Source organism: Trematomus bernacchii, unplaced genomic scaffold (assembly GCF_902827165.1).
Source record: "Trematomus bernacchii unplaced genomic scaffold, fTreBer1.1, whole genome shotgun sequence".
NCBI lineage: Eukaryota > Metazoa > Chordata > Actinopteri > Perciformes > Nototheniidae > Trematomus > Trematomus bernacchii.
Genome location: NW_022987409.1, coordinates 457,857 through 473,180, shown reverse-complemented (window position 1 = coordinate 473,180; position 15,324 = coordinate 457,857). Strand labels below are relative to the sequence as shown.

The following is a 15,324-nucleotide window of genomic DNA, read 5'->3' as shown; positions in this document are numbered from 1 at the left end:
CTATATCAGTATATTAGGTAATACTTTACATACAAGAATATTCTTAATTATTTTACGTATTTACAAGATATATGCAATAACCTTTTTACCGCACAACTTCTTATCTAATGCACTTTAGATGTGTGTGTTTTTTTTATTCATGTGACTTAATGTAAATACACACTATTTATGATTACATAAATACGTTAAAACATCAACAATAATAATAGAAAGTAAGCAATATGCTAATATCTAATTTTCTGCTCTGTTTCTGACGGAAACAAAGACACCTCGTACATTTTAAAACTATAACAAAGGGTATTTAATATCACATTTTTAGAAATGTCCCAGAATGCATCACGCTGACATTGAGCCTCCTGTCTGCACCATGTTTTAAATGGAAATCATTAATCTGGCTTGCACATTAACACTGATTTTTAATTTAGTTCCGCCTCGGTTCAAAGTACAAAAGTGAATATATCATTGGAATATTTTATACATCTACTTCCTTCTTCATAAATCACTGCAGTGTTTCCTTATTTTCAGAGTCAAATCAGGACAAAGATTATAGGTTAGAAGATCTTATCAGTGCAGGTTTATAGACCAATAACAGTCTGAGATATACTGAATACTCATCGTGAATCCATCACTGCTTTGAGAGCTGCACGAGGAAACAACCAGGACCTTTATCAGGACCCAACTGAGCTGTTTATTCAACACTGATGACAAACAGAGGTACAGTGAGCCCGACCTGAAGAAAACCAGGCCAGGATAAGCAAACAGACTTCTATGGACGATGTCTAACAGAGTCGTCCACAAGAGGAGGGCGACCATCACAGATCTGCCTCTCTACTACTCCGGACACCTGAGGAAGAAACTCACCAAAGAGAAGGTGAGAGCGAGGGGGGGGGGGGATTCAGGCAGGCAAATGTGTGTGTGAGAAGAGAGGACTAATAAATGATAATGTTTTACATCTGTGTTAAATTCTGCTGCCGCATATTCAAAACGCTGTTTTTTGATTTTCAGGATTTCAAGAAATACTACGGAGAGCTCCGAGGAGCCACTCTGTTTCTGTACAAAGATGACACTCAGGATACAGTAAGCAAAATGTAGATTTGACAAGTGGAAGCAGAATCGTGATGTACATAACAACAATTAAATAAACAGTAGTTCATCAAACTGTGAATTTAACAATTATTAGAGAATAGATTGTTAAGGTTTACAATCAAATTCAAAGAAGGAGACACAGAGGCCAGGGTGCAAACATTAGTTTTTCTTATATTCACATCATAACTCACTCCTATTTTAGATCAATTTATTCATGTGTTGTTGATTATTATGTGTCTCACAACAAGTAATAGTTTGTGTACTTTGTCAGTACACAGAGAAGCTGGACCTGGGGCAGCTGAAGTCCATGCAGTTACATTCTCCGTATCAGAATAAGACCCCAACCATCTTCACACTCACGCTGCAGACAGAGGACGTGCAACTACAGGTGGGATTTTGTTATCTCCTTGCAAGTCAAAAACTCAATTGAATACATACAAACATTTCAATTAACAAAGAGATATGGACTGTGACATATTACCAAAATGTTGGCTGTTTGTGTGACTGTACAGATGGACAACTCTGACACAGGAGAGGAGTGGAGAGGCTACATCCTGACTGTGGTTAAAGTAAGAAAACATACAAACCTAACGACACACTCTGGTGGGTTTACATTCACAATTTGGCATCAATGAAGTATTTCTAATCTGATCTAATTGGACATAAATATTTAAAATATGAATACATATTAAGTAAATACTAGGAACACTCCCCCCTCAAGACTTATAGTGAGGGTAAGGATAAATAGAAGGAAGAAGCAATGTCTGCAGACCGAAAAATAAAAGTTATTGTTCTTACAGATAATCTCTGTTTCTCTGCAGAAAGAGATTCCCAGTAAACTGCAGCTGCTGCCTGGCCAGATGTTGCAGCTGCAGGATGCTCTGGATCAGGAGAGGCGAAGGAATCCCACCACGCAGCGGCCAGAACTTCCCCCCCGCCCACTCTTCCTCCGCACACCCTCCCCCTTCCAATCCCCCCCGGCATCTGCCTCCCCCTCCCCCTCCACCTCTGTCCCCCCCTCTGCTTCCCCCTCCTCCACACCGCCCAAAGACAAGACTGACAACAGCCCTGAGATTCCTGCGTAAGTTTCAGTCTTTCTCCAGAAACAGTTAGCAGTCCGCATGGGGACACAACAGTGAGACTCAGACTAGTGAATACGTATTAGTTCAAGTTCTTTAATAGACTTAGCCAAAAGTTACCACTTCAGCAGCACCACACTTTCTTTCCTATCTACATTTTTGAGTTTTTAACACAGGGGTATGTTTATATACCATTTATAGTGTCATTTATGGAACATTTTACTACTAAAAACAAGGCAAATAGTTGTTTTTTTATATAATTTATGGCTGTTGAAAGTATATTGTGATTAATGGAGTCATATAAAGAAATGTCCAAAAGTGAATATTTTTGAAACTTTGACTGTGATAATTCAACATAAATAACAAGTATGTATGTATGTAAATTAATTGTTTACCTAATTTGCATATTTATACATTGAATTTAGGAAAACTTGTATTACACATTTAAGGAATCATCTGGGGGAAGTTTGCTTGTTCAAACATTAAAATGTTGAACCTTTTTCACACGTTTTAAAACATATGCAACAGGGTTTGGTGCATTGTTGATGGCCCAGAGTAAATCCCTTCCTGTTACTGCTAATCTTAAACTGATAAACAACTTATCGTCCCTTGCCCTCTAATAGCTCACACGGGGACCTTTGTAACCTTCACTGGAAATAAGGAAGTGTGTATGTTTTTTTCTTTGGTATCGGCAGGTGTTTTTTCCATGTGTCTCGAAAAGAGGCTGAGCACATGTTGAAGGTGAACCCCGAGTGTGGAAGCATCATCCTCCGCCCGTCCACCCTGGCCAACAACTACGCCCTGACCCTCAGACAACAGACGCCCAGGTCCGAAATGTACCTCACACTACAGGAATATACAGGAATTTCCTCTATTCTATTCTCACAAAATGACTCAAATTATCACATTTTCTTTTCTCGACTTATGGAAAGCTTAAAAGAGAACATGAATATTTGGTTTTATATTTCGTATAACAGTACTGTATCACTTGTATTATGCTTGTGTGAGTCAAATTACATATGTACAGGAAGAGAAGTGTCTACCAGGAAATAATTACAACTCAACTTTACAACATTGTAAAATAAGTCTTAATTACGTGTTTTTCTACACAACTAAATGTTACTAGAATCAACAGTGTCTTCTTAACAAAGACCCGCAATAGCATATGGATCTTTCTCACTACTTTTATGTTATTATCATGATAATATTTAACCATGAGATGCTACAGCTGATAAAAGGATGAATACATGTACAAGTGGTTGTTGATTTTGTCATGTTCTCTGCGTAAGCCTGAAGGGAGGTCCTGTACGATGTCTGTTCGCAGAAACAGACCCTTTAGCATTATTATTTGTGTGATAAACTGTCTATGGCTGCTGACCTTTCACTCAGTGATCAGCAGCTGCGTCATTAGCCAAAGGCATTTACAACAATCAGCTCAAATCAAGCCTTTCATAATGCCTTTCAGGCCACATTTTAGCTTTTAAACGTACAACCATAGAAAGTTTGGTCTTGTGTTGAACCTGGATCATCTGCAGATTAATAATGCCATACCTGATTTGTTAGGCACAATATGAGATGAATGAATCCCTGTTTTTGTCATATTTGCTGCCAAATATACAAAGAATCCATGTGTTGTTGTTTATTAAAGGCACCATTAAGCAAATGCTCCTCCACTTGTTGTCTTTCAGTGGACCCATCCTGAAGAACTTCAGAGTGACCTCCACAAACGTGGGGTTTGTCATTGAACTGGACACAGCAGTAAGTACCAAACTTTATAAAATTACGTTTTTCTTTTTCGTGGCTTGTCTTCATGTGTCCTCTCCTCTGTAGGTGACAGTCTCCTCCTTGAATGAGGTTCTGAAATACTTCCTTGAAAAGACAGAGTACCGGCTTCACCCCTTCATGGCATCTCAGCCCTACGACACTCTCATCGGTGAGTGGAACTCTGCTGTGAGAAGACTTCAGTGACAAGTACACAACCCCTAACGGTGTTTATCTGTGTTCAACAGACATGTCTCCTGTCCCAAAGTGTGTCAGCATCTCCTCAGCTATACTTAAAACAGTACCCAAAGCACAAGTGGCCCCTATGCTGCGTTCAGAGACCAAAGAAGAACTTCCGCCACCTCCAACAAACCAAGACGGGGGAGATTACGTGATGCCAGATGATCATGATCCCAACCTAAAGTCAGGTGAGAATGAATGAATATTGGTTTTAACATTAGTAATATAAAAGCACTTAAAGTGTACATATGACCAAGAAATGCAGTCTAAATCCCACAACAGGTGAGCTGGTAGCACTATAGGAACGCCTTTGGCATACACTTCCACATTGATGATTAACTAATTCTTGGAGTCAAATTGTAAAAGTCATGTCACTCTGACCTCCCATCCGTCCCTTTCTTGTGAATGAGACATCTCAGGAACGGTTTGAATTTCTGTTGAATCCTGTTAGACTCAAGGATGAACTGCTTAGGATTTTTTGGTCAAAAGTCAAAATCACTCTGACCTCAAAAACACATTTTTGGCCATAACTCAGAATTCATCAGCTTATTTAGACAGTTTCAAGTAAATGTCTTATAGGATAAAATGATGAAGTGATGACTTCATCAGACATGGATGTAAACAAGACTGTTATTCCTGTTACTTTATATTTGTGATTTTCTTTTCTACGCTGTATATGGAAATGTTTTTTATAGCTTGAAAAGTGGTAAAACATTTTTTTGTAATGTTTTCTATCTAAAACAGTTCAGATGGGTAGAGAGCTGGAGGCGGTTTTAAAGTTACGGAGAGAAAACCTGTACACTGAGACTGAGGAAGTCAACACGTTCGAGAATCAGAGCAGTGAGAAACCTCCGTCAGCCACTGTGCAGTGGAGCGGAAACAGTTCAACCTCCTGAGGAATGTAGTCCGCTCGGCTCATAAACCTCATAAAATGCTCATTTAATGTTTAACCTGTAACGTCAGCTGGGAGAATGCACGCTCCTGCCACCTTTAGTCACTTTCAGAAATTGTACCATACAAAATAAAAAATTACAGAAGTTCTCAATCTCTTAACGCACGGGTCTCAAACTCAAATGTTGGCACTAAACACGCAAGTACAACATTGGCCGATGGGAATTACATTAGTTTTGCTTTGGTCATAAGTAAAAGTGGTAATAGTAGTTTCTAAAACATGTGATTGCGCTATATAGAAACAGGGAAACAACATTATTACAACTTGTGCTTTGGAGTAGATGAACATACCAAATGTTTTATAGATAGATACTTTTTTATCATCTCTCCAGTATTGTAGAGATATTGCAATACAAACATTTTAAACCAATCCAAATGATTTGTTTATTTGTTATCCAAATGTCTGGATAACAAATAAACAAATCATTCTAAACACATGTATTTTGAATCTGGACCTCGAGCCATTCGTTTGAGACCCCCGCTGTTTCAGTACAGTAGTTGCGTATATGCGAGAAAATAGCAAACAGATTTGTAAAGATGAGAATAGGAGTTCAAGGCTAACGATTAATTGTTATATTTATTATTAACAACTCAAATCAATCGATCAGTTACATGTGATACGGATGTTTTTTTGTCTCACAGTTTGGAAGGTTATCATGCTTTCTTTTTTGCTCATTAATTGTGTTTGAAAAGTGTAAAAATGAACATTACATCAAAATTGCATGAGACAATACTTGTACAGATCAGAACGATTGTACATCTTTTATATGAAAGAATGATCAAACTGTAAAATACAAAACTGCACATACCGGTGAATCTTACGTTTCTTTCTTTTGTTCAAAAGCACAGAATTAAAAAAAACATGATCCAGGATGATCATTATTCTTTATTTGTCCACACATAGGAGTAAGCCAACATAACTGTTTTGAATAATATAATCATATATTTGTATAAGTTATTCCATTTAGATTGAGATTCTTATTTTTAATAATTATCATGGAACATGTTATAGTTTAAAGTCTTAAAGGAAGCATTCATCACTGAGTAAAGACAGCAAGACTGTGAAAAATATTCAATAACAAAAGAAAGGAAACTCCCTTTTGTCTCCTCTTTCACTGCAGTGTGTTTCAGAGAATCCACCTCTCCTCATTCATCTCACACGTCTCACACTATCGCAGCAGCCTCCGTGTGAGAAAGACACATCAAATATCTGTAATAACTTAACATCTTAGGATTTAAAAGATAAAAACTGAATAAATAAAGAAGATTGTTCCCCAATGAAGAAACGCCTCCATTGTTGTTGTTGTTGTTGTTGTTGTTGTGACATTACTTCTCGGTGAGTGACAGCTGCAGGATCCTCTCCAGCTCAGTCTCCTCCTCCTTCTGCTCCCTGTGACACAAATAAGAAAAATATATACTTGTGGTTATACTTATGTGTCACTCCCATGTACTTTTACTAGTCTTTTGTCGCTCCTGCCAACGTTTTGCACATGTTTGACTTGTATTTTATCATTATTTTATTTTACAATCTGCCTAAATTATATTTTATAAAATAGTTTTATTCAAATTCATTATTTTAAGCTGACGCAACTGCAATTATGTTCTGCTTGTATAATGGCAATATGGCCACTGGCTACACCGTAACCGTCAACATTTCGGTTGTTGCTGCTGAGATCGGGTTTCAGTAAACAGACACAAGAACAGATGGTTGTAAACATTGGGTTTCAAGAGAAAAAGGAGTAGATGTTTTAAAAGAACTCCCTGTAGATACAACAGTCTCAGTTTAAAACTTAAAAATGAACTCTGGTCACAGATTAAAAGTGTGCTAAGGCAAAACTATCATGAATGTAGAAGGGTGGGGTCAAAATATCCATGAAGGTGTTTTTAAATGTTAAGTTTATAAAACATCTAAAGTGTACTTTCTTCAAGCAGACAGTAATAAGTCAGCCAAGGCTGTGTTCACGTATGAGCGTCAAACAGCAATAACAAAAGGACTGTTCCCACTATACAACCTTGTCTTAACAATATTTGTTACTATTTTGCCATCTCTGTATTAATGTGCACAACTTTGAACATGGGACAGATGAAAAGAACAGATTTGGACACCCCGCTGAGTCGCAGACGCTGTTTGCCACCATATGAGCCAAGGTGGGAGTCTGAGATGGAAGAGCAGATTGCTGCACTCTCTATGTGGGAACACTCGTTTGTAGTTAGTTTTCAGAGTGGCTTTGATTAGTTTTACAGTCGTTTTAGTTGCTTTTCAGTTATGGTATTGTATAATGTCTCAAAGAATGAAAATACACATAGACAAAAAATATACTCATTGGACATCTGAACGACTTTTACATCATGTTTGTGCATATACAAGACCAGACTGCATGTGAACTAAAAGGAATGAACTGGGAAACAATTGTGACACATGCTGATCTCCTGAAATGTCTGTTCAGCTTCTGTTATTCAACAGGCAAGGTGACAGATATTCATGCTTACTCATGTTTCAGTAGTGATTATAGCTTTAAAAACTTAAACAAATATTACATTTATGTTTATTTTAAATTGGTTTATATCTCTTCACCCTTCAATAAAGGGAACTTCCACACCACCACTATGTGCAATATAAATACCATTGCCATCATTACAAAACACTCTCTGCTATATAACATGTGCAATATTACTATTATTATTAGTAATAATGTTCGATAAATAACGTGCAATTACGTAACGACCACTACGGTCTTTGCACTACTAAATGCTGTTAATATTTACATTAATTATGTGACCATTTATGTTTCCTGTAGTTATTGAATTGCTATTTTTACTGCACTGTTAGTGTACAGTTTTATTATTATTATTATTCTGCTGTGTTTATTGTATTTTTGTAACTCTGGCAGAACAATTTCCTTCGGGATGAATAAAGTCCTATCATATCTGTTCTTATCGTATCTTAACACGGATATATTGTTGTAGTTTTTCTTAAAAGACATTGTTTGTATCTATTTGGTTTACGAAGAAAAACTGCTTATTTGTGTTACCCCGGTCCACATACTGTACACGCTAGTCCTGTGATGGACCGGTAAATGTCCAGCATGAAGGTGTGCTTTATCTCAGGTAATATGATGCACATGCCCTTCTCTTTGTTTCCCTCCTGCCTCACCTGTCTATCTCCTCCTGTTCCCGGCACGATATCTCCATGGCGAGGCGCAGCTGCTCGTCGAAGCTGGTTGCCATGCCGAAGTGTCCGGACAGCCGTGGGTTGGTCACTGCGCTGTAGGAGAGGGGGGAGTCGGCGGGGGGGTCGGACGGGGAGACGGAGGGGGGCTGGCTGGGCTCTGCCGTGTCCTCTCCCTCTCTGCTGGACAGTGAGATGGACAGAGACTCCTGGATCGCCCTGAGAAAAGAAATAAAGATATAAAGACTTGAACTGAAGTGTAATTAAACAAGGAACAAAGATATCTTAACAGGGAAGGTTCACTGCGGAGCTCCATTACAGTATGAATGGGAGGTACGGTTCCCAAGAGAAGGAGGAAGAAAGAATTAATCACCGACCTCTATTTAGAGACGTTTAATTAAATGACTCCACCAGCAAGGGGCTTCCAATAATACGAAGGAATTATGAACAGACATGAGTTCAGTAACAAATACAAATGTTCATATTTACACTTAAAGACCAAAGAAAGTAGATATCTGTACTGAGCTGATAAATTAAGTTACCTGGATTATAGCACAGACTCTGTTGAATAATTAACACCTATCCACATATTCACTAGCTATCAATCATTTGAAAAAAGTCTAAATATCTTTTCATTGTTTTTGTGCTTGAGGCATACAAAATGAATCGTGGCTATATCAAATGATAGAGTTGAATTCTCAGCTCACCTCTCCAGCTGAGAGTCGCCTTCGTACAGCGGAGACGGGGGCACAGGGCGGCTGTTGGTCAGGGCCTCCCAGATGGTCACCTAAGAAGCACACTTAGATACTGAAAAACTGCCTTTAAATATAAAAAGGGAAGAATCAATCCCCCGTCACACACGTAACTCTGAGTCTGATCATTCTAACCTGGTCGCTCTCTGTGCCGGCGTCCAGCAGGCTCTGCTGGATGGCAAACTGCAGCAGGTTATCATCCTCGTCCCTCATTGGCTCGCTGCGGCCGGGACCAAGAGTAGCGTAGTCTGCGGGGGGCTCAAACACTGAGGGGTCCACCTCGCATTGGAAGGGAGGGGTAGCCTGACCTGGGGGAAGACGGGTTACAACATCACTGCACGTGCAAGTACAAATATGTCCAATTTATAAAAGTACTTTCAAGCCTGTGCTATGTTTTGGAAACAACTACAACCTTATTTTTTTAAGTCGTTTATTTGCAAAAAACGAAGAAAAAGAAAGTCATCGTTTTTTTAATGAGATCATAACTAGTGTGTATTTACCAGCTTCTTCAGGGGCCTCCGGTGTGTGAAGCGTCACAGAGCTGACCGGCTCGTCGCAGCCACACAGGTTACTGAACGTCACTCTGGCATTCAACACGTGAAACAGGGGAATCTCTGGAGGACAGACAGAAATCGACGAAAGATTTCAATGGCTGATTATTCCAGTAGCACAAGAGGGGAGTGAAAATAAAAACACACAGTTATAATCATGAATGAGGAGGCGTCAGATGGCACACACAAAAGCATGAACCACGCTAAGAAATGAGTCCAGAATTAAGATCTAGTTCTCACCATTTTAGTTCTCACGTGTCGAGAGCTACACCTGGAACAGCGCTGTCCAAAGTGTGGAGATAAGGCTGGCTATGCGAAACTACATATACTTAAATAGGAGACTGCTCAGACTAACTGGAGCATCACAAAGAAGCACGAAGAGGCCAGAGACAGGCAGCAAGGGAAAACAGTATTTATAGCTAGCATATGTTTGTATTGAATTTGGTGAATTATGTATTTTTTTGTTTATTTTGCAAGTTCTGTCTACTTGATGAGTTAACAAGATAATAAAGACCATCCTAGTTCTGTGAAAGAGAAAAACGTTAATTCAGAAGATTAATTTAATTGTTCTGATTTCTGTGAATAAATATTCTCTTTTGATAATTTGTGAGTTTATTTTATTTATTTATTTCACTTAAAAATCGAAGAGAGCTTAAGAAATGCAACAAACTTAGCGTTCAAACACATCTCCTAACCCTACTGTGTGACCTCTCATACCCACCTATCTTGACAGGGAAGCCTGGCGGCAGGCGCAGGGTGATGAAGTCACGGAGTTTGGCGAAGTGGGCGTTGGAGATGGCCATGAGGTCGATGATGGGTGTCACCTGCTCGGCCAGGGACAGAGGGTGACTCTCACTCAGCCACAGCGTCGCTTTAAATCTGGAGAGGACACGGAGACACACAGAGAGCTTTAAGGGCTGCTTGCTATTGGTGATGAACATTACTGCCGCGCGTTTCCAGGGTTGCATAGTACCGCTGGACTTTGCTGGTGAGCTCGACGGGACGTCCGATGTCGCGGTCGTTCAGGTTGAACTCCGGGTCGAAGTACTCCTCGGCTGTGATGGCGGTGGGGTTGTGGGGACTGGCACACTGCAACACATTACTCTGACAGAAACACAGAGAGAGTTATAAGTGACGTTGTGTTCATCAAAGAAGACTGCAGGAGGTGTGTGTGAGATGCACAGGTGCAGTCGAGACTCTTACCCCATTTTGAGCTGTATGTTGTTCAGCAATCCCCAGGAAGGACTGCAGAGGAGTCTTTGAGCCTGAGTGGGAATAAAGAAGGGGAAGCATCCTCACTCTGCTCTGCTTATTCACTATTGACTCTACAAGGAAGGCAAGGGGTACGCCTAGAATAAAATGATCATTCACGAAGAGAACATTTCATTTGTTCTATGAGTCAAATAGAAATACTCAGTCATCGATTTTAATGTACAGTGTGATTTTAAGTCCAAGAGAAGCTATGGAGCAGAGAGTTCTTTGCCAGCCAGAGGTGATTTGTTATAGAGAGTTATTGCAGTGGGCAGGAATGTTTTCCACGTTACCTTACATTTACTGAGGCTTAGTTTGATTTTCTCTGCACTTAGTTTGGGACCTGATAACACTAATTTGACACAGTGCGTGTTCACCTTTGCTCCTCGACTTATCCTGGTCTGATAGATGCTCTGTCCTGGACCGAGTCACCAGCTCCACATTGGTGGCACTGTACACCTGGACACAAAGATAGAAAACACATTTTCTTTTACATATTGTTCAAGTTAAGTTCATATTAACATATTTGTGTGAGTAAGGGTAAATGAGACTACTATTCTGGCCAAAATGTATTACTTTGTTTCCTTCTCCCTTTGTGATATTTTCCTCCCTTTTATGTCAAGGAAAATAGATTAAGATAATGGTGAAGTTTAATTTTTTTGAATGCATTTTAATTGAGTGTTTTTTTGTCTACAATGCTGACGAATTAATGTTGACAGTCAATGTTATTGTTTAATAACTAGGGTGCAGTGAGTCTTGTCGTCATCCTGGATAAAATGGTTGCTGGCGAACATACAGTATCAAGCTTAAGCAAGTTTTCATCAAATTGTCTCTGCAGTGACTTACCTTGGCTTCGTACCCGCTGACCGCCTCACTCTTCTCAGAACGCCAGCCCCAGATCCCAGACTTGTTCCTAAATCAAATCAAATCAAAGTTTATTTATAAAGCACATTTATAAAGCACATTTAAAAGCGATTTTTGGTCGGGCCAAAGTGCTGTACATGTAATAAATACTACAAACACATAACTACAATCACAATAAAAGACAATAAATTACAACAGATATATAAAAAACACAGGGAAAAGTCAGGAGTCGTGCTCCGCTCTGACTAAAACAAGCAAAGAGATCATAGTAAGGGCTCACTGCACAAAGTCAATATTTGTGGGGACATGGTGTAATGTGGACGATAATGGGGTGTTTCCAGGCTGATATCAGGTGTTGTGGCTGTAACAATTCTAGTTTGTAGATGTGAACACAGTTTGATCTTGTTACCGTTCAAAGGCAATGTTGCGAGTGTTGAGGTGCGTGGAGACGATGGGCGATGTGATTCTCTGGGCTGTGTTCTCCTGCGACGGCTGCATGGCTGCCAGGAGGGAGGAGGCGTCACGGGGAGACAACACCAGCGGCTCAGTGTACACCACCTGCTTCTCATGGTCCACCTCCATCACCACGGCACCTTCATCTAAGAGGAGCACACGACAGACACATTTAAACCTCCAACAGGTTTGTTTCTACAGCTTTCAGGATGGCAAGTTTCCATGAAGGAGGGCACCTTCTCCCTTGAAGATGTAGCTGCGTCGTCCTTTCAGCCAGGTCATGTGTTCAAAGCCCAGGAGAGTGGTGTCCACTCGGAGGCACGAGCCGCTCTTCCACACCCGGTACACGTCACTAGGACACACCTTCGACACCAAAGGCACTGAGAGGGAGATCAAAGAAGAGGCGAAGCGGTTTAGAAACAAGAAACAAAGAGGCAAACAGAATGAGGTAACAACAGGGAATGGGTGAAGTACAGTGCAAAAGAAAACAGATTTACATGCCAACGTTTTCTGGAAATTGTATGGTGTAAAAACATTATGCTTTTATATTGTAAGACGCCCTTTTTAAGTCCTTCACCCTTGGCTTGCTTTGTGTTGGGAACTCTGGGTTTCTAGCGGTTACCATAAGAGGTAGACCTTCATTCTTGTTTCTGAGTGCCATGGATACACAAAGTATTTAACAACCTATAATGATTCAAAACACATAAAAGTAAGCAAAGATAAAATGTAGAACTGAAATTCTTTGTCATTTAATGGATTTGTATGTCAACTAGCTCTATACTGCTTTATTAAAGCAAACTGACTGGGACTTGAGTATGGTGAAATCATCAACAGTACAGTCTTTAAATGTCTTGCTCTAATTTATTAAAGAATATATGTGTAGTAAAATACCACATTGCATATATGTATGATCTTTCTTGCAATTACTGAATCACAATAGTACTACAATGTAAGAATTGTAACTGCTGCATCTTCTGCAGATTAGAAGAGGCAAAGTTAACAAACTCGACAAAACACATTACTTAATAATGCTGGTAAATATCCCTATAATAAAAACTAATTTCAGATAACACTTTAGAAAAGGTATCAGTCATCTGTATTGTTTTAAAGCTTCAAATGATCCTGCCCAGTCTCGTGTGTACCAATGTTTCAAAGTGACTGACAGCTGCTGTCTCGGAGCTGTCCCTGCACTGTGGTGCTGAACCTGACCTCTGTGAAACACACTCACCCCAACTGGTGAATTCCCACTTCATCTCCACATAGAAGTCTCTCGCCTGGAAAAGAAGAAATGTTAATGCTTTCTGGTTTAGTTGTGAACATGATGGAACAGTGCCTCAGTTTAAAGAGATTTTTAAAAACCCACCTGTACAGAGTGGCACTTGTATAAAATAATATAATAACATATAATGATGTTATTTGTTTTTATCTCACCATGTTTAACCACCTCCTTAACTCTATATTTTAATGCATTTACTTTGTAAATATTAAGTGTGTCTTTGTTTTGTTTGATGATTCAATATTATTATATACATTATTGTTTTAGAATTATACAAATACAGCTCTAAGGCGTGGTTTATGTGCTCTGTGCAACAGGCAAGACTTCAAGACCTGGAGGCTTACATATTTGAAAGAAATTGCCAAATGAAAGCGGTTTACCTGTCTTAGTTTGCTGAGCAGCTCTGGGATGCCCGCCAGTCTCTCAGTGGCCCGTTTGTAGTCTCGGTACTGAAGCATCAGCTGGACCAGCTCTGGGTCTCCGGTGCTCACCGCCTCCTGCAGAACTGAAACACACATCCACATGTAATTGCAGTAGGTGCTTCTTAAATATTAGCAACCTGAGGACATGAATCCAGCAGCCACACACTCACTGGTCCAGCCCTGTGAGTTGTGGTGTGTGGGGTCTGCAGAACCTCCCAGCAGCACCCGGGCAGACTCCAGGTGGCCCAGACACACCGCCAGCTCCAGCGGGGTGCGCCCTCTCGGATCCAGGCGCTCCACATCCTGCTGCAGAACCAAACACACAAGCAGCCTCAGCGCAATGCAGTGCATACTATAACAATAGCATCCGTGCACACACATCAGCTGCAGAAATACACCTCCTTACCTCTTTCTTCTGCAGCTCTCGATCGAGCTCCAGGTACTGATTGTTCCACACCAGAGCATGCAGAGGAAACCCTTCTTGTGCCATGGTTGACAGTTAACACAGTATAAAAGCTATGTGTGCAATATGACTCCTGCAGCCGACAGATTGCACTGACACCACAGCAGACCAGCTGATCGCCACAACTGGCTGGCTAGCTGGCTAGAAAATGGGTGAAGGCTGAAATACTTTACAGGAAAGACTGTCACTAGGCAGTTTATCCAATAACGTTGGGCATCAACAAAGTAGAGTTATGTGCGTGCCTATTTAAATGAGTGGGCTGAGTTAGCTCACCTAACTCAGCCCACTAATTTGCTGTAGTTAACTGACAGCTAGCTGAGCTAACGGTGGCTAACTGGCTAATAACAACATTGTTTCCTGCTCCACTTGACACCTGCTTTCCATTATTCACAAAGCAAGACAACTAATGCAGCCGAGCAGAAATGTACCTCCCAAGTCCGTCCATCTCTCTTTCACGCTGGGTTTAAGAAATAAATATGGGTGAAATCGCCGGCTGATAAAGTTAGCTAGCTCCCCCGCTGTCACTGCAACCACCCCTGTTTATATCGCAGGCATGTCACGCACGGTGTGTCAAAAATAAATCCAGATTCGGCCTTTATTCCACTTTCACATCCAGGTCAGCCGAGCTGAAGCCATCCCATATTGTGCAGGTGACAGTAGCTGCAGATAGAGACCAGTCCCGATCACTAACTCATCTAGCTGCATCGATGAAGTCTATTTACAGCTGCAGCAGCGTTATTTATTTATTTATGTACGTGGGCGTCGCTTTATTTCCAGGTTATGGAGAGACGCTGGGTGGAGCAGGGGAGGAGCTCATTCTGATCTGACAGGGCAAATAAATCAGTGAAAATCGAGCAAGAATTGGAGTATAATTTTACATTTCAATCGTGAAAAAGCTACTTTTATTTTTACTCATGTACTTAGCTGGAGGAATGATGCCATGTTATGCTAGCCTACTTCTACTCCACTACATCCCAGAAGGGCCTAAGAAATAGTCCTTACATTT

At 40.4% G+C, this 15,324-nt stretch overlaps 2 protein-coding genes across 3 annotated transcripts; one reads left to right on the top strand and one right to left on the bottom strand.

Annotated features, from left to right (window-relative positions):
• Positions 1-523: 523 nt before the first annotated feature.
• Positions 524-6,390, top strand: LOC117488770 (signal-transducing adaptor protein 1-like). 2 transcript variants are annotated; one of them, XM_034137868.1, is made up of 10 exons: positions 524-871; positions 1,006-1,077; positions 1,358-1,474; positions 1,599-1,655; positions 1,908-2,167; positions 2,861-2,992; positions 3,854-3,923; positions 3,996-4,098; positions 4,175-4,354; positions 6,239-6,390. In XM_034137868.1, the coding sequence occupies exons 1-10, from the start codon at positions 776-778 to the stop codon at positions 6,307-6,309; spliced, it is 1,158 nt and encodes a 385-aa protein (XP_033993759.1). In that variant the 5' UTR covers positions 524-775; the 3' UTR covers positions 6,310-6,390. The 2 variants fall into 2 exon arrangements, with proteins under 2 accessions (XP_033993759.1, XP_033993751.1); XM_034137860.1 differs by lacking the exon at positions 6,239-6,390 and adding an exon at positions 4,911-5,451.
• On the bottom strand, positions 5,676-15,055 carry ankrd13d (ankyrin repeat domain 13 family, member D). Its single transcript, XM_034137848.1, has 16 exons — positions 14,262-15,055; positions 14,026-14,161; positions 13,814-13,938; positions 13,386-13,431; positions 12,394-12,537; positions 12,114-12,303; positions 11,687-11,753; positions 11,218-11,299; positions 10,793-10,854; positions 10,563-10,693; positions 10,311-10,468; positions 9,539-9,652; positions 9,174-9,346; positions 8,994-9,073; positions 8,272-8,505; positions 5,676-6,507 (listed from the first exon to the last, which is right to left on the bottom strand). The coding sequence occupies exons 1-16, from the start codon at positions 14,343-14,345 to the stop codon at positions 6,444-6,446; spliced, it is 1,890 nt and encodes a 629-aa protein (XP_033993739.1). The 5' UTR covers positions 14,346-15,055; the 3' UTR covers positions 5,676-6,443.
• Between the last annotated feature and the right edge of the window lie 269 nt (positions 15,056-15,324).

Excerpts from the sequence above, each read along its gene's own strand:
- LOC117488770 (XM_034137860.1), top strand. The coding sequence starts at position 776 with ATGTCTAACAGAGTCGTCCACAAGAGGAGGGCGACCATCACAGATCTG. Across the intron at positions 1,078-1,357 it reads AAGATGACACTCAGGATACA|TACACAGAGAAGCTGGACCT; the intron begins GTAAGCAAAATG and ends GTACTTTGTCAG. Across the intron at positions 1,656-1,907 it reads ACATCCTGACTGTGGTTAAA|AAAGAGATTCCCAGTAAACT; the intron begins GTAAGAAAACAT and ends GTTTCTCTGCAG.
- ankrd13d (XM_034137848.1), bottom strand. The coding sequence starts at position 14,345 with ATGGCACAAGAAGGGTTTCCTCTGCATGCTCTGGTGTGGAACAATCAG. Across the intron at positions 13,432-13,813 it reads TGCTCAGCAAACTAAGACAG|GCGAGAGACTTCTATGTGGA; the intron begins GTAAACCGCTTT and ends CTTCTTTTCCAG. Across the intron at positions 10,469-10,562 it reads CTCACCAGCAAAGTCCAGCG|ATTTAAAGCGACGCTGTGGC; the intron begins GTACTATGCAAC and ends TGTCCTCTCCAG.